The 21,260-nt window shown below is 32.8% G+C and overlaps 1 protein-coding gene across 2 annotated transcripts in view; it reads right to left on the bottom strand.

The window, feature by feature from the left end:
- The window catches only part of LOC145292021 (E3 ubiquitin-protein ligase RNF115-like), a 65,728-nt gene extending 46,205 nt beyond the window's left edge, over positions 1–19,523 (bottom strand). For both annotated transcript variants that reach the window (XM_080138027.1, XM_080138025.1), the window contains exon 1: positions 19,371–19,523. In XM_080138027.1, the coding sequence (XP_079994153.1) occupies positions 19,371–19,457 (87 nt within the window). In that variant the 5' untranslated portion in view covers positions 19,458–19,523. The remainder of the gene's footprint in view (positions 1–19,370) is intronic.
- Between the last annotated feature and the right edge of the window lie 1,737 nt (positions 19,524–21,260).

Here is a 21,260-nt window from a genome sequence, read left to right as displayed (position 1 = left end):
TATCATAGAAAATTGTATTGAATTCAGTAGCATATCATAGAAAATTGTATTGAATTCAGTAGCATATCATAGAAAATTATATTGAATTCAGTAGCATATCATAGAATAACTGTATTGAATTCAGTAGCATATCATAGAAAATTGTATTGAATTCAGTAGCATATCATAGAAAATTGTATTGAATTCAGTAGCATAGCATAGAAAATTGTATTGAATTCAGTAGCATAGCATAGAAAATTGTATTGAATTCAGTAGCATATCATAGAAAATTGTATTGAATTCAGTAGCATAGCATAGAAAATTGTATTGAATTCAGTAGCATATCATAGAAAATTGTATTGAATTCAGTAGCATAGCATAGAAAATTGTATTGAATTCAGTAGCATAGCATAGAAAATTGTATTGAATTCAGTAGCATAGCATAGAAAATTGTATTGAATTCAGTAGCATAGCATAGAAAATTGTATTGAATTCAGTAGCATATCATAGAAAATTGTATTGAATTCAGTAGCATATCATAGAAAATTGTATTGAATTCAGTAGCATAGCATAGAAAATTGTATTGAATTCAGTAGCATAGCATAGAAAATTGTATTGAATTCAGTAGCATAACAGAATAATTGGTGTGATTGCAACAAAGACATGCTTTTGGAATTTCTTATGAACAAGCTATTCATGACTGAGAATGATGACACGTTAGATGTTTTTACACATTAAAGAATAGCAACCTTTAGGATGAGAGTAGCATCTGTATGCTGCGCTGTTTAGAAGATACTTCAGTCAGTGAGGAACAGTCAACCTCTTTGCTTGTTTCAAATGATTAGTATGCACTTTCCTCTTTAATTTTGATATTCTAAAATATATTCTACATATTCAGTTGGAAGAGGCAATGGCTTCAAGATTGTGATGTAGATGAACTCCTATTGTTGATAAAATAACCCTTAGAGCATGCATCTCCAACAGATTGATAATCAGATCCAGCTCCGTAGTCTGTACAACTTAAACATAATCTGGACAGGAAAAGGAGTTGAGGCGAATTACCTGAAGTGCAAAAACCAATTTGGAAAGAATAAAAACCTTTGGGAATCAACTCTGAAGAAAAAATCCAGTCAGAATTCCCTTACAGCTCTAAATAGGAGGTAATCTGAAGTTCTATAAAGCAATATTCTGTCAATTCCTGTAATGACATCGGAACCATGTGTATCAACATTTTGTTTTCTAATGAATAAGAGGAAAGAAAGAGAGCTATCTGCTGCATGGCTAACAGCTTGTCCTCCAGATTTACTTAGTCAAACTTTGTACTCTCAGTACACACTCGATAGTTTTTAGAAACTGAAGGATACCAATATGTTAAGGGGCAGCATGTATGTGTGGAACTTCATGGATTTTATTCAAATGGTGATTAAGGCATTTGCTCAGTACAAAGAAGTTACAAGAGTCATAATCAACCATAGCAAGTCCAACGGCCTAGAGTTGTGAAGCCATATTTCCAGGTATTTTCAGCTGGTCAAATCCTTGGCATTTTGTTCAGACCAGACCTCCCAATATAAAAGAATTGGCCACAAATACAAAGGTCAAATCATCTGTAGGAAGTTGGATTCAAAGGAGATTCTCCTTAAAGGGTAAAGCCGAGGTGTGTGTCATGTTTTTCTTCTCATCCTTTAATGACTGTACTACTCCTACCTGCAGATCAAATTTGTTTTTCACATGCTTGCTCTGCTCAATTTTTTGAAGGGAGGGATACTACATGTCCGTAGTTAGACCTATACTCAACATCTGAACCAGGAAGGCTTTGGAATATTGGATCTATCAAGTCATAGACATGCCAAAAGATTGACTTTTCGGAATTGCTTTTTGACAACGGATGTTCCTTAGATCCCTGTGATTGAGAGAATCTTTCCCAACATGACCCCTTAGTTGAATTGTAGGCCAAAAGGAGAACAGAACTTTCTTATCAAATGCTTAAAGAGTTACCAGGGATCAGGGCCCTTGTACAGCCGAAAAGAGACTGTATTGGGATTTAGTAGAGGATTCTGCTTCAGATCTGCTTGTGAAGCAGTTGGGTTGGTTATGAAGGAGCTCTGTTCTTAATGGAGTTGTCTCAACTCAACAAATCCAAGTACTCTCTGATCTGATGATTTGTTCAGAATGCACTGCCTTTTTATGAGAATTTGACTATTGCTGGAGTGAGGATGAATTCTTACTGCTAGAGATGCTAGAGATGTGAGGGTAATGAATGAGAAATGGCCGAGCACACCTTATCACTTGCAAACTTTGGTAACTCTAGGAATCCACAGCATAGCTCGCCTAGGGAGAAAAGAGTGAAACTTCTAACCGTAGTGAGAATGGTGATGCAGATTTCACATCTTGATAAGGTTCACAGAGTTGGATTCGTTTCTAATCGGAATTTGGGTGTTTATTTTAAACATCAGCTTAAAATGAAAATTAAATGCGATTGAAAAAGAATATATTACAGGGATTTCAATAGGAAAGCAAGGTACAACAATAGTTTGTGCATCCAGTGAGGAACCGAGTTTAAGTTCGTGCTCTCTGCCTAAACATGGAACATATGATTCTGCAGAGCCCATTCTTCAAATTTGAAAGATCTTTATCTAGTGGAATAAAGGAGTCTTGAACCCATTTTGTTTTTGGTAATAGGGATCCCTCAAAGATGCCCATTCCTTACATTTATTTTGCCTCCCTCCCATTCAGCCAACTTCAAACTGTTGTCATATCTTTGAGGACACTATCCATTCCCATATTCCACCCATTAGCTCCCATTCCCACTTAGAACTACTTGTTTCTGCATCTCCCAGAAAACAGTGGCCAGCTTAACACTTAACAGCGGTTGGAAGGACCTTATAAATCTTATTATTTTTCATTCTTTTTAAAGATTTTGCAATGTTGTTTAAGTCCGCATCATGATTCATTGTACACTTTCTTTTTGTAGATAAAATTTTATTGGAGGTTCTGAATGTAGGATCAAGCCAGGGTGAATACAGTATTTTGATATCTAGTACAGGATAAGACCAAAGGCTTTTTTTTTTTTTTTTTTACATAGGAGTCACCACTTATCACGGCCCGGAGGCCACCCGAGGATAAGGGTTAATGGGTATACATTAGTCATTGCGATTATAGCATAGTAAAAATAAGTAGTGGGAATCTTGTAAATTGGATTACTTATGGGGACGGTTCATCAAGAACTTGTTCACGTTGGACTTGAAGATAATCAGATTGTAGTCAGCTGGAAAGCAGGCAAACGGAAGAGAATTCCACAGGTGTGCAGTTCTAAGAAAAAAAGCTTTATTCATGGAATCTATATTTAGGTTTAGGCACAGATAAAGAGTGTGGGAAATTGTTGATAGTGGTTTTGCCTAGACAAGTGTTTTTCATGAAAGTCTGGTGAGGGGGGGGCCATTAATTGAAGTTCAGATGAACACTTGCCATGAAAACAACGATAAAGCAGAGACAGGCTCGCAACGTCTGTTCTGTGGGAAAGAGGTTGCAGAGAAGAGAAAAGAGCATCCCCCACTAGGCTACGAAGTCTATTTTGAACTCTGTCAAGACAGGATAAGCTGCTTCTAGCAGCTCCTGCCCAGATGTGGCAACAGTACTCCATCGTTGGCCGAACATGGCTTTTATATAGGTAGAGAATTGCATCAGGAGTAAGATATATACTGGAGCGGTAGAAGGATCCCACCATTTTTCCAACGAGCTTGGCAATGGATTTGATATAAGTGTTCCATTTTCGATAGAGAGTAAAGGTCAAGCCCAGAAGCTTGTCAAAACATGAAGTCTCCCCAAGATGAGAGACATTCATTTCAATTGATGACAGCTGGGCATCAGAGCGTTGATGTAAAAATACAAGTTTGGTTTTAGATACATTAAAAGTAACCAGCCACTTTTTCCCCATTGTACCATGTGCTCAAGATCAGAGGAGAGAGAGTCAGAGAGAACTTGGTCGTTTACGGTCTTTGAAGTGCTACCATAGATGGTAGTGTCATCAGCATAAATATCTATGAATGATGTAAGGATGTGATTTAGAAGATCATTGATGTAGATCAGGAAGAGTTGGGGCCAGGATGAACCCCTGAGGGGCTCCAGTGGGCTTCTGATTTCTCCCTATCAACTACTACTCTTATGAACCTATCAGAGAGAAATGATTTAATAGTTGAAAAGACATTTCCAGCTATACCATAGCTGGATATCTTGTGAAGTAGACCTTTATGCCATACCTTATTAAAGGCTTTTGATATGCCAAGAGCAATTGCCCTAGAGAGGAAGCCTCTGTCGAGAGATTCGCTAATCCTATGAGATATAACTGTAAGCACATCTGCTGTAGATCTAGCAGAACGGAAACCATATTGCATGTCACTAAGAAGGTTATTTTTGCTGAGATGGTTGACTACTTCTCTATTTAGCACAGATTCCAGCAGCTTACTCATGACGCACAGGAGACTTATTGGTCTGTACCGAGAGGGAGATGAGCGATCACCTGAATTCTTAAATACAGGGCATACTGATGAGACTTTCCAAGGTGTTGGGAAGCATTTCTCCTTAGGACAACGCTTAAATAACTTTGTAAGTATGGGCGCTAGTTCCGGTTGAAGTCTTTTGAGCACTATAACTGGAATGCCGTCGGGGTCGGTTGCTTTACTGGAATCAAGGTTTTTGATTAGCTTGGCAACATCACGTAGATATTTATATGTCACATAGCGTGTTTTCTGATACACAAGGAAATACTGGGGGTTGGTGGCCTTGGTCGTAAAGGGTAGAATTAGCTGCAAAGTTCTTGGCAAAGAATTTGGCTTTGTCTGATGCTGAGGAGATTACCTCAGGTCCATTGATGATAGTTGGGATAGAGCACACACACTTCTGTTCAGAATTCTGTTTGCTATTTGCCAAAACTGATGAGAACCAAACCGCTGCTCAGCTACCTTGGTCCTGACAGACTGAGCATACAACTCTCTAGCTTTCTTTATTACTTTTTTACAGTGTTTTCTGGTGGTCCTAAAAGCAGCTTTAGTCTCAGTACATCTATTACATTAGAAGCAATGAAAAAAGTAATTTCTGTGCGCAATGGCAGCAGCACATTCTGGGGAGAACCACGGCTGGCTGTTCGGTTTTTGCTGGAACTTTTTCGAGGTATGAAACTGTCTATACCTACAATTAACCATTCCGTTAGGTCTGATACTATAGAGGACACATCCTTTTTAAACATGGCATGTAGAGGTAAATCTAATACAAATGTACGGAAGCTATCCCAGTCAGCCATAGAATATTGATATACTGTATGATGGAGATGTATGTCTGAGGGCCTATTACATTTTGTTTTTATCTTAACTGATACAACAGAGTGGTCGGAAAATCCCAGTGGAGACAGAATGGAAAATGAACATAGCTCAGGGCAAGTTGTGAGAAAGAGGTCTAGGAGACTTGCATACTAGCCGTCAGTATCGGGCACATGGGTGGATTCATGAACAATCTGAGTGAGTGACAGAACCTCCCCTCATCATCGGTCTTGTTTGAGTGGGTTAACCATTCTACATTGTGAACATTGAAGTCTCCACAGACATGAATATCAGCTGAAGGATAAGCAGATAGGACATGATCAATTTTCTCAGATATGCTTTTAAAGATAGTAACTCTGCTGTTGTGTGTGTGGGGGGGGGGCGGGCGATAGAGAGCAAATATAAATGCAGTAATTTGAGCAAGTGCAACCCAGAAGCACATATAGGGTAAGTTAGGATCTTCTCTGGAGATGTCCCTACCACATGGAAAGCTATCTTTAATATAGGCACATATTCCATGCCCATGCCGATCCTGGAGGTCGGATTTAAAGGTTAAGTTAAAGTATCCTTTAATTACGAACTCATCTAGGGAAGTAGTTGGTCCAATGCGAGTTTCGCCTAGGAATAATAAGTCTGGTTTAGTCTCCTGTAATAGAGTTTGAACCTCTGGATGGTTGGAACGTAGACTCCTGATGCTGGAGAAGGAGACATGGTAGTGGGGGGGGGGGCGTCTACGGTGGAAGTTGAAGATCTGGGTTTACTTAGCATTACAAGTCGATTTTTTCTTTTTAGATAATTGTTATTTTATCAACTTGCATGAAAAGAGCTATGTAAAAGATGCTTAAAACCGTTTGAATTATGCAAATACCACTTTCTAGAATATTCTTATTTCGAAATGAAATTTAAAAATAAATAAATCTTTGATTAAATTTTTAGCCTTTTATATTCAATTGTCTCAAATTATTCCTATTTATTTATTTATTTGACTTTAAAAATATTTTTAACAATAATGTTATTTTTTAAATCTGAATAAATTGGCTAATTTCTATATTTTTATTATATAATTGTATACTTATCGCCTTTTAATGTTTATTCTTATTTAATGTTGTAATTTACCTCTTTATTTCTATATAAAAAAGTAAATCTTTGGTAATTGCTTATTTCTATTATTAATTAAAAGTAATTTATTGAACTTTTGAAATCGCCTCCACCTTAATGCTGTTTCTGACAATCTTTTTATTTTTTGTTAGGGGTTGGGAAATATTTACCTATGCTTACATCACGACTGTGATACCAGGCATCAGTGAATGTCGACCAAGCCCCTACAATTCTTTAGTTGAACGGCTCTGAGTGACAAGTTAGTTTGCAAAGTTAGGGTTCAAAGGATTTTTTTTTTTTTTTTTTTAAAAGTTAAACATTTTTCCTTTTTTAATAAATTTTTCACATATTTTTGTTGCGCAAAGAAGTTCCAAAAGGAATGTTAAATTGCTTCATTCGCAAAATATTTTAATGAAATGTAAATTTCTAAAAGAAAAAAGAAAAATTAAATTCACTTACCACATTTATTTAACAGATAGCAAAATGATTGTTTTCTTTTGGAGTTTTCTAAAAACCTTAAGCGGAACCGTCAGTCAGTATATGTAGTTCTAAGATTTTTGTTTTTGGATACTTCAAAAAGTTTTGCGAACTGATACCACGTGATCAGTTTCACTTTAGTTTTAGAAATATTTCCTGAAACAGCCTTTGTTCAGAAAATAGAAAGTACATAATTGTTCTATTAAACCTTTTATTGTTTAAATAATTTGACTTTGCTTGTTTTATTTTTAAAAAATATAAAAGGTTGACAAGACATTTTTCATTTATTAATGAGATTTTTCATTCATTTTCTCATCGAAGAATGCCGGTAAAAAAAAATTGCCAAAAGATAAGCACCCCCTTTTTGGTGCTTCTACACTTTATCGCCAAAACTGAAGACGCCATTTTATTTTGTGCACATGTTGTTCAAATCCGAGGCAGAAATCAGTATTTTAAACTGTGACCGAAGTTAGAAATAAATAAAAAAATTAAACTAGACATTAATTACTTCCGGAAAGAATTATGAAAAAGTAAATAAATAAAGTGAGACAACATATATCCCCGTAATTGTTTAACTGGAAATGTTTTGATTTAATTAATGAAAACGGGTAAGTTTTTCATGAAATATATATATATATATATATATATATATATTTTATTAAAAACAGAAAATGACATTCATAACGCCATTTGAAAACCCAAAAAATAAAAATTTATCAAAATATAATTGTAAAAACATTTATTGAAAAGTTTGCGTAAGAAACTATATTTTTAATAAAACAATTTTGTAATGAAAGCAACATTGGATTTTTATAACAGTTTTATTGTGTTTTTTTTTTGTTTTTTTTTGCGAACAAATAGATAATTTTAATGAAACATTTTTTTTTTTAATTAAAGCAACTTTGAAGAGTCAAAAACAAATTAATTTAAATGAAACCGAAAAATCATTATCTAGTTTAATTTTTTTGTTATTTATTTCCTGCTTTGGCCATAGTTTAAAATACTGATTTCTCCCTTGGATTTTAACGACATGTGCTCGAAATAAAATGGCATCTCCAGTTTCGGCGATAAAGTGTAGAAGTACCCCTCCATTTTTTTAGTCACCAGTTGGAAAAAAAACACTGATTTTTAACATGATTTACTCTCAATGAGAGCACTGTAAAATCTTTTTTCTCTAAGGGTTAAGTATTCATCAACTTTTTCATGGACTTGATGTAGTTAGGCTGTTTTATACATAAATAAACTTTGCTCACAAAGGAAAACAATGTTACCTCGTGGCCCCTAAAGTTTTACAACGGTGCAAACATAACTAATCATGGGCCTTGAATTTTCAAAACAGGCAGACCGCACCTCTGTATGTGACAAAATAAGAAAACTCATTAAGATAAATAAAGATTACCTTTAAAGAAGTTAATAAAATTCTTGTATATCATATTAAATATGTTATGAAAAGTTCTATGACGTTTTTATCATAAATTTTTGACAGCATTAATCTCATTTCAAACAAACAGTTCAACTTAAAAATATAAGAGAATCGTAATGAAAGAATCGTAAATCTAAGGTATTTTTGAACGATGCGATTCCGATTACCCCCAAAATACACAATTCTTACGATTAACAATTCCGATTAATCGTCCTACCACTACTTGTAATGCTAGTTTAATAAAGTATTTTTTCTGGAAACCTTTCATGATTGAGATTTGGGATTTGTGGAATAGATCGACAGACTTGCGTAGAGTAGGGCAGAGAGGGAAGGTAAGAGAAAAAGAAACAAATTTTTTTTTGTAGCACATGTTAAGGTAAAGCCATAACAATTACCCACTAGCATGGCATCGAGAGGCCCCACTAGAAACTACTGCATGGTCCAGAATCCATTCACCAAATGGCAATACAGCAGCTCCAGTACTTTGCACTTGCTGATAGGACAGCCTCCTTAGTGGTTAATCCAAGGTTCGGTCCCTGACTATCAGGCAGATAATGTCAGCCCAGTTGAAATGTTTACCTCCAGCACCCTTACTAGTGACATGGCCACAGGAATAGACAAAGAAACAAAATTTCCGACATCTGGCGACTGTTCACGCAAAATACTGCCAACCTAGAACACGGCTTTTTCTTCTCTCTTTGTCAGAAAAATCACTCATTGAGAAAATGAGGACTGAAGGACAAATAAGGAGAAGCTAGAGTAATGAGAGCTGTTGATAACGCATCAACAATGCAAAAGAATTTAGCAAAAAAAAAAAAAAAAAAAAAAAAAAAACGGTGGGGGATTATCTTGTGTTGAGATATTCTTCCCAAACATGTCGATTGAAAGCGAAAACTTCAAAGGCGGCATTAAGTTTGGCGTCCTTGGTCAGCAAGAAGATAAAAACAAAATACAGTAAATGGATGCATTACTATAGTTGCCATTCAGAGGTATTAAATTTTTTTTAATACTTATCCAAGGGATACCTCCAACACTGAAAGTTTCCATTCTGCAAACTCATGTTTTCGAAGTGGCAGTGCTTCACACAACCCCTCCCCCTCCCCCAAGTGTTGGCTTTCATGACTAAGCAAAATGAAAATTTTTTAGATATATTTTTGTGAATTGTTTGCTTATGTTGCATGAAATCATTTTCTTTACCTTCAGACTAGGATCAAAGTGTAGTAGCCATTCTATCTGTAGTCAGAGAAATATAAAATCTTGACAGGGAAATATTTTTTTTTTTTATTTTGTCCCATTCCTAGTGTCTAACCTTGCCTTTGCTGGTAGACAAGTAAACAGGGAAACTGTTCTTAATGTTTCATTATAAGAAAGAGCATCCAAATAGTGCAATGGCTTCCACCTTACTAGAGGGTGTTTTTCATCCTGCTTCACTGTCCTGAGGTTTTGAGTTGTCCACTACAATATTTCTCCCAGATAATGATAGTGGGTCAATAACTTCATGGATGAAGTCACCTGAGTGTTGACGAAGGATAGGAATTCTATAGCAATTAAATACTTTTTATAATATTTCGAGCAGAACTCATTCTTTCTAGTTCATCATAGCCAATACATAATCCTAATCTATTAATAGTTTTACAAAATGTTTTTAAATGTGACAGATCATGTATTGCTTGGGATATGCTCAAATGGAATTGAGTATTCTGAACATTGTGTAGCAAGTCCTAAAATATTCTCCATTTTATATTTGATTCAAGTTTATTCGACGAAGAAACAATGGAAAACTCCCATAGCTTTAGATGATTGTTGGAAATTGTCCATAATTATTATTTTCATATCTTCGATCAAATTAAAACTTTCCTCCTTAGATTAAAATTATTGTAACATTCACCACATAATTGGTCAAATACCATGGTAAAATATTCAAGCATACTGATTCCTTAACAGTGCATATGTTCTTTTATTATGCTCTTTTTTGTTCTGAAAGATAATTTTTTATTAGAGTAAAACTTCTTTAGATAAAATATAAATTTAAACTGGTACAATTGTCTTAATTTTTTGATATATTAAAAACAGAACAAATAGTAAATACAGATTTTCTAGTCAACTGTATTACTAATAATTTTCGTTTTTAATATTGCTTTATTCAATAAAATCTTTACAATATTTTTTTATTAAAAATATCTTAGTGTCAGTGCATGAGTTCTTAGCAGAGCACTTGGTTAATTTACTTGCAAGTATTTTGCTTGCAAACAGTCAGGAGGAAAGAACAACTTCATTGTTCTATTTAATATCTTCTGACTACTTGTAAAATTCCAAGAAAATTAGTAAACTTTAGACATCTGGATTTTGTAAAACAAAAGGGACATGTTAAAATGAGTCTCTGAAAGAAAAAAAATTTGTACTTATCTGTTTAAAACAAAAATACTGTTCCAACTTAGTGTAAACATAATTCAATAAATACAAATTACATATTTAGAAAAATTATTTAATTTCTAACCATATAAATACTTTTTGGATTATATCAAATGTGCAAGACAGCAAGGATTAAGATGTGAATATACCAATGCAACATCATAGCAGATGATTGGCTCAGAATGATATATATAGTAATACACACAGATGATAAAACGCTTTGGATAATTATAGATTTCAAGAGGATTCTGCTAAAATCGTCATATTTTAAAAACCAAAGCATCTTAAGTTCTTAAAATACCACCATTTTGTTCGAAAATGAATAAACTTTGAAATAAATTAATAAGTAATAATGTACATTATATATTTTAAGAGTTTTAAGCAAATAAAGTGATAAAAATGTTATCATAAAACAACGTTTTCGGTAAGATTTTGTAGTGGTACCGAGCAATTTAAAATCATGATACCTGGAAAAAATTGTTCTATTTTTAAAAAGTATCTAAAATCGATCCGTAGATACTAACATTACTGTAATTACATTAAACAAACTTTTCTTTTGTTTTTTATTCCAGAACGAATTAAAAATTTAAAAAAAAAAATGAAAATATGAATATAAAAAAAATATTCTTACATATTTAATTGGAGCTCATATTATTAGAACATAATTAGCTTAACTAGAGCTATTTGGTTATCAGAATATATAATTTTGAAGCAATCCGGCGTTATTTTTGGTCAAATTTTAAAAATATAGTTGAAAAACAAATATGTAACGTGTACACTTTTGTCCATTGCATTAGTTTTTAACGGTGAATTAAACAGTGTTTTGTTTAAAAAAAAATAAATAAAAAATTTAAAAAAATAACGAAAATGTGAAATATGATTTTTTTGCTTCACGTGTGCAAGCAGTACCCCCCCCCAATATATTCTTTTTCGTCTTTTTTTTACAATTTTTTCCAGTGGATTATAATCGAATGGACACTAATCTACCCAATTATTATATATATATATATATATATATATATATACAAAAAAATACAAAATCAATATTTAAATATTTGTAGGAAGTGTTCAGTTTCTAGTTTAGTTCCTATTTACTTGCCTCCCCACAAGGACAGTCAGACACAAGGTCAGTTAATGTGAGGAAAATCCAGCTTCCTAAAAAGGGTTAATCTGGATAGAAACAAACATAAAAATTGTCTCAGTCATGAAGGAGTTCTCCTTCACTAACAGAGGATAGAAAAAGGCAAAGTGTAGCATCAGAATACTACACTGTGATCTTGGCCCGAAATCCAGGTAAAGAAATTTAAAAAAAAGTTTTAAACTGGAAAGTTTAACGAAATGATGTGTCACTCGGACAAGAAATGTAATTGAAAATAAAAACCAAAGTTATCAAAACTTTGTGAACAATTTGTTAGCTTTAGCAAAAACTGATTTTTGATATTTAAATAAGTGGGCAAAAATACTTAATAAGTTTTCCAAACGTCACGTTTTCTGTTAGTGATGTCACTTGTTTTAAATGAAATTCATTTTTATTTATTTGTCGTAATTCTTGTTAAGTTTCACACCTCTTAAGAATCACAACAAATAAACAAAAATAAATTTCATATTTAAAAGTAATTTGATTTCCAAACTTAACCCTGTATATATATATTTTCAAAAGTCAATAATTATGACCCACTAACCATAAATATGGGAGTCAAACGCCTTAAAAAGAAACAAAAAAAAAAAACCTCCCTTAATCCTACCTCTAACCCTAGGTACGAGTGGCAAACCTTCTCCTCTTAAAACCTTTAGCCCTAACAATAATGCTAAGTCTAAGTGGCAAGCTCCTCACCAAACAAAGTTCCTTGGTAAGCTACATATAAGTGTCTAAAAAAAAAAAAAAAAAAAAAAAAAAAAAAAACTTCCTTAAAAGTGCCTCATTTATCACCCATAAAAAAAATAAATTAGTCAACTGTCCTAAAACGCTAGAATAGTCTCGAAATGGTGAATTATTTTACACTAAATTTATGTGAAACTAACCCCCACTCTAAATTCTAAAGTTGTTTTTGTTTTTTTTCTATCAAGTCCTCAGGGTGTTCACACATAATTTTCCTTAACTATCATTAACCCAAAGTCAGAGTGGCAACTTCCCCACCCTCTCATAATTGTACAAAGACCCTCTTAAAACCACATAATCGTCTTTAGAAAAAAAATAAAAATAAAAAACCCACACACACACACACACAGGAATTATCTCCGATAGAAAAAAATGGTTAACTGTCCTAAAACGCTAGAATGGCTCAAAATGGGGAATCATTTTACATTGAATTCTAAAATAATACCTGTTTATGTCTCATTAAAGTTTTTTTTTAAGGTATTCACACGTAATTGCCTACAAAAGTAAAATCGCATATTTTGGAGAGGTGGTCAGATGGGGTGGGGGAGGTAATGGAAGGTATTAATCTACAACAATACCAAAGAAATATTGCAATATATTCATTTTTAAACAGTCCTAGATTTCGATTTCAGTTATTTGTACATATAATGCATCACAATTCAACTTTGGGTTCTTTAACTTCTTTTCTTTTAATGAATACATGACATTTTTAAGGAAGTGCAGCATATTTATGTGCATTTACTGCAGATTATTTGGAAACCATTAATTTTTGGAGATTTTCAGTAGCATATTCTAATTCCTAGCATAAAAATACACTTATATGGTAAATTTCATTGCTTAATCTTCTGTTTTAACAAAGATATAACATTTTTACTGAGAAAGTCGTGTAAAAAATGTGACAAAATGAATATGATCTTAAAGAGGGGAAAATATCCAAACGTGTGAGACACAAAAATAGTCATAACTTCCTTAATTTTAATTGGATTTAAAAAATTAATTTTAAATTTAAAAAGATTCTTTCTTAGCTCTTTCTATAGATACCAATATTGAAATATTTTAAGCTATTTCAATTTTTTCATGTGTATTGCTAATATATATATATATACACACACAGGGTGACCCCCCCCCCAAAAAAAAAAACACGGGCCCCAACTCTAATTAGGCCCTATTTCTTAGTGTTTTGTCCGAATGAAATGAAACTTTGGTCATAACTAGTTTATTATATTCAAAACATCACATCAAAACACAAGGGTCTTTGGCTTTTTTTTCTCCGTTCTACAGCATATGTTCTAGATGGCCTCCATTTAGCTTTTTTTTGGGGGGGGGGGCACCCTGTATATATATATATATATATATATATATATATATATATAAACAAAACATACACAAAATAGCTTTTACTAAATGATGGAAAATTTAATTTTCTATCGACCTGCAAGGTTTTAAATTGTAAGTTCTGTTATTTAAAATTTTGTTTCGTTACTTTCACTTAGATTCCGTCAAATCCAAAATGGCTGCCAATGTTTTGATGTTTTGTAGTGGTGGTCACTAATTAAAGGCTTGAGTTTTTTTTTTTATCTTTTAAAAATTGACTTCCATTTTGGATTAAAGAAATCGGCTAAGTAATAGAACAAAACAATGTGATCAGGGAGAAAAATAAAGACCAAATAAAGAAGGGTGCCAGTAGCAATATGATTAATGGCAATAACGGTAAAAAAGATAGAAAAAGATAAACACAAGATGGTGAAACATTATCACTGCAATCCATTTTGTATTTCAAATTGAAGGAGAATAAGGGACTCCTAAACCAAGAAGTCAGAATGGAGATAAAAATGAGGCAACAGTAAAAATAGGGTTTGTTGTCACGTCATCTTACTATACACAATTCAAAATATCAAGAAGCTCTTTAAGCCAGCAAACATTCAAAAATGTTACTATTTACCGAGGAATTATTCTCAGTCTTGTATAGCAGGAAAATAGGGAGGAAAGTGAATAGTGTTCCAGACTTACAACTTGGTATTTGTAATTGTTCCATTTCTAACAGTTGTCCAATGAGGAAAATGAAACAAATCTACATGCCATCATGACTATCTGAATGATGACTGTTTCAGAAGAAAGTCACTAAAATAAAAGAGAAACTCTTTCACAACGCCAAAGAGGAATCCACTTTGTCAAATGAACCAGATTTTCAATGTGATCAAGGCTTTAAAAAGAAAAAAAGATTTTAAAGGGTTACTTAAAAATGTTCAGTTTACATAGTGATTTTTTAATCTGCGAGAAACCATCAAGAATATAAATCTCACCTGTTTGTTTAAATGTATGCATGTATGTCTACCTAAAACGTTCGACAGATGACAGATTTTCACGAGATCGGTATCATTTTGAAGCAAACATGTGACATTTTTTTCATGTTCTTTTCCTCCTTCGTGGTACAGGTTTGAGCCTACCTACTATCATTTTTTTTTTTTTTTTTGCTCAACACACACCTCCAAGCACCCAGGCTAGTTTTAAATAATGCAAACTTTATATTTTACAAAGTATTTATTTATATTATGGTTTGTGTTCCTTGATAGAAGCGCTGGTTGAGTTTGAATAAAATAAATACATCAGAATGTTCTGACACTTGAAAAGACTACCGTAAAAACAACAAACGGACTTCTACTGATACTATGCTCCAACAACATGGCAAAAAAAAAAAAAAAGAAAAAAAAAGGCATACTGATGATGAAGTGTATCTTTGAAATATATTTATAAATTTTAAACAAAAAGGTTTATTTTGTAATAATGCATTGTTTTGCCTTCAAACATATCTAATACGTATTTATTTTAATTATTTATATATCAATAAAACTGAATCTTGCTGCTTGTTGCCATCCATACGAGATGAAGTTGGAATTAAATTTTTAACATTTAAATTCATAATTTTTAACTATTTTGATTGCGTATATTCTTATTCAAAATCACAAATTCTCCTTTTATCAATTAAATAAAAATTTTAATTGATTTATCATTTTCTATTAATATTCTTTGAATAATCAAGTCTTAAATTTATTTATACAACTGCCTGTCTCCCAGCCTGGCTTGAGAATAAGATTAACTGAAAAGATTCCATGGAAGTACAAGATAGTTAACTTGTTAAGAACAGATAGCCAATAAGGGGGAGAGTCATTTGTATGCATTTGTTTATTTTGCAAAATTACAAGTACAGTTTATGGCCTGTGCTGAAATAACATTGTTGAGGAAAACCATTGTAAACTATTGTGTACTTTAACCTAATAATTTAATAAACAGAAGATATTTTTTTCTTTTGTAGTTTATGGACCATGTTATTGTTTTGCTAAGATATTAAAGTTAAATACAGTATTTATGGGTGTTTGTTTTATTAAATTCTTAAGCGTTCTAATTAAGAATATTATTTCAGCATGGTCTGTACTGAAATCTTGTCATTTTTTGCCCCATTAATATTTTTGAGGGAAGGATTGTTTGTAACAAATCTATACATCAGTTATCAAAGAAATGAAACAACTTTATGTATGGGAAAAGAAATTTTGGCAGTTTAAATGATCTAAAATGCTGCAGTGAACCCCTGTTAACTATCAGATGGTGATTGTTTTGTATATGTGAAGGAAGGGTAATTGATGTAAATCCTTTGTCACTAACATTAATTAGTAACATTTTTTTTTGAGATGTTAATTTACCTGAAATAAATATACACAAATCATCAAAACAGCAACATTATTTATGATGTACATAAGAGGATGGTTTTATTAGCAAAAGTACCCCTTCATTGGGTGTAAACAATCATGCTGACCAGTAAGAAGTTGAATAATTAGACAGTGCACTTGTTCAGTAAAAGAAATATGGTTTATATATGAGGAAAATTCTGCATGGTAATTAGATTTTTTGCTTGGAATGAGAAATATCTTAAGTTAGAAAATTATATTTCATTTCATGCTTCGTTTTAATAGGTGGAATGAGAGATGCCATGTTTGTTTAGTGCTTGCCAAATATAATCTGATATTCTTGGAATATGATTGTAGTCAACCAATCAGAACCATGTAAGAATAAATTACAAAGCATGATATTACAAAGAGTGAGCAGTTTGTATTTCTTGAGGGAAGTTATAGGTGCATGATATTATCATGAAATAATAAACTGAAACATGGAGATGGAAGTAACCAAAAAAAAGGGGAGGTCCTGGTGATCAATGGGAAAGTGGTAGATATTTCTGTGATTAAAAGTTACACCCACTGCCTCTACAACTGATTGTTTTGCGAGAGTCAGGTATCTCAAATAATGTAGGAAATGTGGAAATCGAATTGAAGTAATTTAATTTCTGGCAATATATATCAGGAAGAGTGTTCAAATTAAACATGTACCACATGTTTATAGTAATATATATATATATATATATATATATAATATATAAATTAAATTTAGAGTGGAAATTGAGATCATTTTATATATATAATCAAATAAAAACTTTTCTAAAAATAAATGACTACCATACAAAACAAGCGATATAAAAGGAAGTGACTGCTGTAAATAAATTTTTTATTTATTTACAGCAGTCACTTCCTAAGGCGAAATATAAGACAAGGGAAAGGAGCAAATGGAATGGGGGTTAGAAGAAAGGAGCAAATGGAATGGGGGTTAGAAGAAAGGAGCAAATGGAATGGGGGTTAGAAGAAAGGAGCAAATGGAATGGGGGTTAGAAGAAAGGAGCAAATGGAATGGGGGTTAGAAGAAAGGAGCAAATGGAATGGGGGTTAGAAGAAAGGAGCAAATGGAATGGGGGTTAGAAGAAAGGAGCAAATGGAATGGGGGTTAGAAGAAAGGAGCAAATGGAATGGGGGTTAGAAGAAAGGAGCTAATGGAATGGGGGTTAGAAGAAAGGAGCTAATGGAATGGGGGTTAGAAGAAAGGAGCTAATGGAATGGGGGTTAGAAGAAAGGAGCTAATGGAATGGGGGTTAGAAGAAAGGAGCTAATGGAATGGGGGTTAGAAGAAAGGAGCTAATGGAATGGGGGTTAGAAGAAAGGAGCTAATGGAATGGGGGTTAGAAGAAAGGAGCTAATGGAATGGAGGTTAGAAGAAAGGAGCTAATGGAATGGAGGTTAGAAGAAAGGAGCTAATGGAATGGGGGTTAGAAGAAAGGAGCAAATGGAATAGGGGTTAGAAGAAAGGAGCAAATGGAATAGGGGTTAGAAGAAAGGACAGAAACAGGTGGAGGAAAGGGACAGAAACAGGTGGAGGAAAGGGACAGAAACAGGTGGAGGAAAGCTGGAGGTGGAGGAAAGGACAAAAGGGTGGGTAGAGGAAAAACAGAAGAGGGTAGAAGGAAGGATAGAATGAGGGGGGGTAGAGGGAAGGAGTGGATAAAACGAAGGACTGTTATCAACAAGGAAATAATATATTTGAAAATGGATGACGTCACAAAATGCACCTTCTCTTTTCAAAAGTTGCTTTATGACGTCATCCATTTTTAAGTAAACCTTTTTTGTAAAACATGATTATCAATAAACGTCAAAGTTAAGAAATAATTAATAATAATGGCGCTAGTGCAGAGCATGATCCGCGCTATTTTTTAAAAATCGTATTTCCAATATACTATAGTATAATTAAAGTTGGTACTAGTGCAGAGAGTGATCCGGACGTAAATAATAACGTTATTATTTAAAAAGCCATTCTTAACATGGAGAGGAGAGGGTGTTTTGTACCTATTCTATACTTTAACCTTACAATTGAATAAAAAACATATCATAAAACTTTAATTAAACTTGGAAATATGATTTAAAAAATAGCGCGGATCACTCTCTGCACTAACACCTTAAAGTTTTATGTTTTTTTCTTCAACTGTAAGGTTGAAGTATAGAATAGGTACAAAACACCCTCCCCTCCCCATGTTAAGAATGGCTTTTTAAATAACGTTATTATTTACGTCCGGATCACTCTCTGCACTAGTACCATAATAATATATAATTATGGGAAAATTATATTATTTGTTTGAACATTTACTACTTTAACTAATTTAAATGTACATTTCATTTTTAATGCTTTCAATTTGTCATTTACACACACACACACACACACACACATATATATGGTGTCACGGGCGATTTAGTTGAAAATAAAAATGTGTAGATAAAAAACACAAACAATATACATCGAAAGGAAATAAAAAGAAATGCTTGTCTTACATTGTAGAATATAAATAAATTTATTTGATAAATAGTATTTATCAAATTTATTAAATACAGGTATCGCCGTGGTCGATGAGATGAAACCATATTTATTTCAAATAATAATCTATCAACAATACTTATGCAATATAAAAAATAAAAATAAAAATACAAAGCTAATATTGATGGCGATTAGTTTAGTAAAAAAAAGAAAATGAAAGACGTTGATTCACATCGTTGAATATACAGAAAAATATCATACGAAAGAGTCACACAGGAGGATTCAACATTGTCCTCACATAATCGACATATTTTACAAGAGACAAAAATAAAACGTGAAAAAATAACCCGTCCAAATAAGTACATAGCAAAAATAAATATAAAACAAGCGACTAGTCGACATAGATAAAAAAATTAATTCAAGATGACTCGGACGAAGCAATGAAAATAGGGACTTTTGAACAAAAACGTCTACCAGGAAAATAAGGAGTTTGAAATGAAACTCAACGCCTTATTAGGTTTGAGAAATCATTTAGAAGGAATACTCGATATAAATTTTTCAAATAAAATATTAATCTAATCGATGAATGAAAATGGGGTTTACTTACAGGAAGATTGGGACTTATTTCAACAGAGCAAGTGTGGCAATAAAATCTATTCTGGCTGGACTGATTTGCAACAGCAGCTTCCGCCATTTTGTCTTTTCTGACTAAAAATAAGGCACGAGTTACCTCCCCCTTGTAATAAGAAGGAGTGGCGGCGCTGTTGTCCTCTTATTTAGGTTGTTTTTTTTAAAATAATAGATTTCTTATCTTTTTATCATTATTTTTTAATTAATAAGATTAATTCATAATTAAAATAATATTTTTTTTCGTTTTAACATCGTTGGATATGAAAGGATGTAATGTAATTTGATTTTCATGCAATATCTAACAACGAAATTGTATAAATACTAAATAGCATTGTCAAAAAAAAAAAAAAATAGTAATAAATAAAGAAAGAAAAGAAGAAGTGGAAATTAAATTTCCTGAATGTGTGTGCACATAAACAAATACAAACTTGCTCTATAATCACTTAAAAATAAAAACTTGCAAGCACGAAAATGCATAATTATTCAAATTTAAGTATTTTTGACGAGTAAAATTGTAAAAACTGGGTTATAATTTAAGGCAATTTTAATCTGTCTTAAAATGCACTATAATTTATTTACAAGATAGAATATGAAAACTTAAGGATTCAATTCAAAATAACAGCTAATGATTATTAACTGATTGACGAATTGATTAGAAAAAAAAAAAAAAATTAAAAGTTTGCAGTTTTCTCCCTTGGAAATAAATTTTTTGAAAAATAAATTTTCAATGAAGAATCAAGTGTAGATTCCGCATCTCCCTTATGCTAGCAGCTGAAAGTAACGTATTTAGCTTGACACCATATCTGACAACTTCCAGCACAAGATACTTTTTAAACAAAGCATATTTTCAAATTGACTTGATAGCAGAATAATAATTTATTAAAATATCCAAAGCATTTTTTACAAAAAAAAAAAAATATATATATATAATTACTTCCTATAAAAATGTGATTTTATAGCAGAAAGTTGTGCAGTGAAAGGTTTGTGCACATTACATGTAACTTTCTGCATGTTCGTACAGTGGAGAAACAGGTATCTGGGGGAAATTTCAAAGGCAAAACGTTTCACGAAAGAAGCTGTAGTGAGGAGATGGGATTTTGATTTTTTTTTTTTTTTTTCTAGGTTGCCTAGGGGTTTTTTGTTGAGGGAGCACAAGTTCAGTAAGTTCATAGGAGCAAATGCTATTGATATACTTGTAAAACAAGCACAGGGATATGTAGAATAATTGGACAAAGCCTTATTCTAGCATTAAAAACAACTTTAGCAATGCTATGCATGCAACATTGCCGTGATGGAATAGGAGATGAAGCTTGATAGACTGTGGGACCTATTAGATTACATACTCTTTTTTGAACTGTGTGTGTGTGTGTGTGTGTGTGTGTGTGAGAAAGAGAGAGAGAGAGAGAGAGAGAGAGAGAGAGAGAGAGAGAGAGAGAGAGAGAGAGCGCAGTGGTTAGTGCACAAGCCCAAATATGGCAACACTATTTCATGCATGATAAAATGGTGGCTTTATAGAGATCTAGGGTGCTGGTAGGTGTGAGAACTTTTCTAATCGGTAGAAGGTGTTCACTTGCAGCAGACTTGGCATTATCTTTTATGCATTTATTCCAATTAATTTTACCTACTAATGTTAAGCTGAATAGTTTAAATGTTGGACTCTTGGGTGAGGTGCTATTAGCCATAGCAATCAGTGGTTGGAATGGTTCCTTGTAATTTTTCTGTCTTAGTAGCATTACATGTAAGTATCCATTTATGGGCCCATTCGACTACAGGTTATTTTCTAAGGATTCAGTCATTGCCTTTGTCATATGAGAACATCTTTTCCTCTTAAAATATGAAGAACTTACAATTTCTTACACAAAAATAA

The sequence above is a fragment of the Euprymna scolopes genome, chromosome 13, assembly GCF_053919585.1.
Source record: "Euprymna scolopes isolate OS-2025 chromosome 13, ASM5391958v1, whole genome shotgun sequence".
NCBI lineage: Eukaryota > Metazoa > Mollusca > Cephalopoda > Sepiida > Sepiolidae > Euprymna > Euprymna scolopes.
The sequence above is the reverse complement of the archived record's forward strand: the minus strand, read 5'-3'. Positions and strand labels throughout refer to the sequence as shown.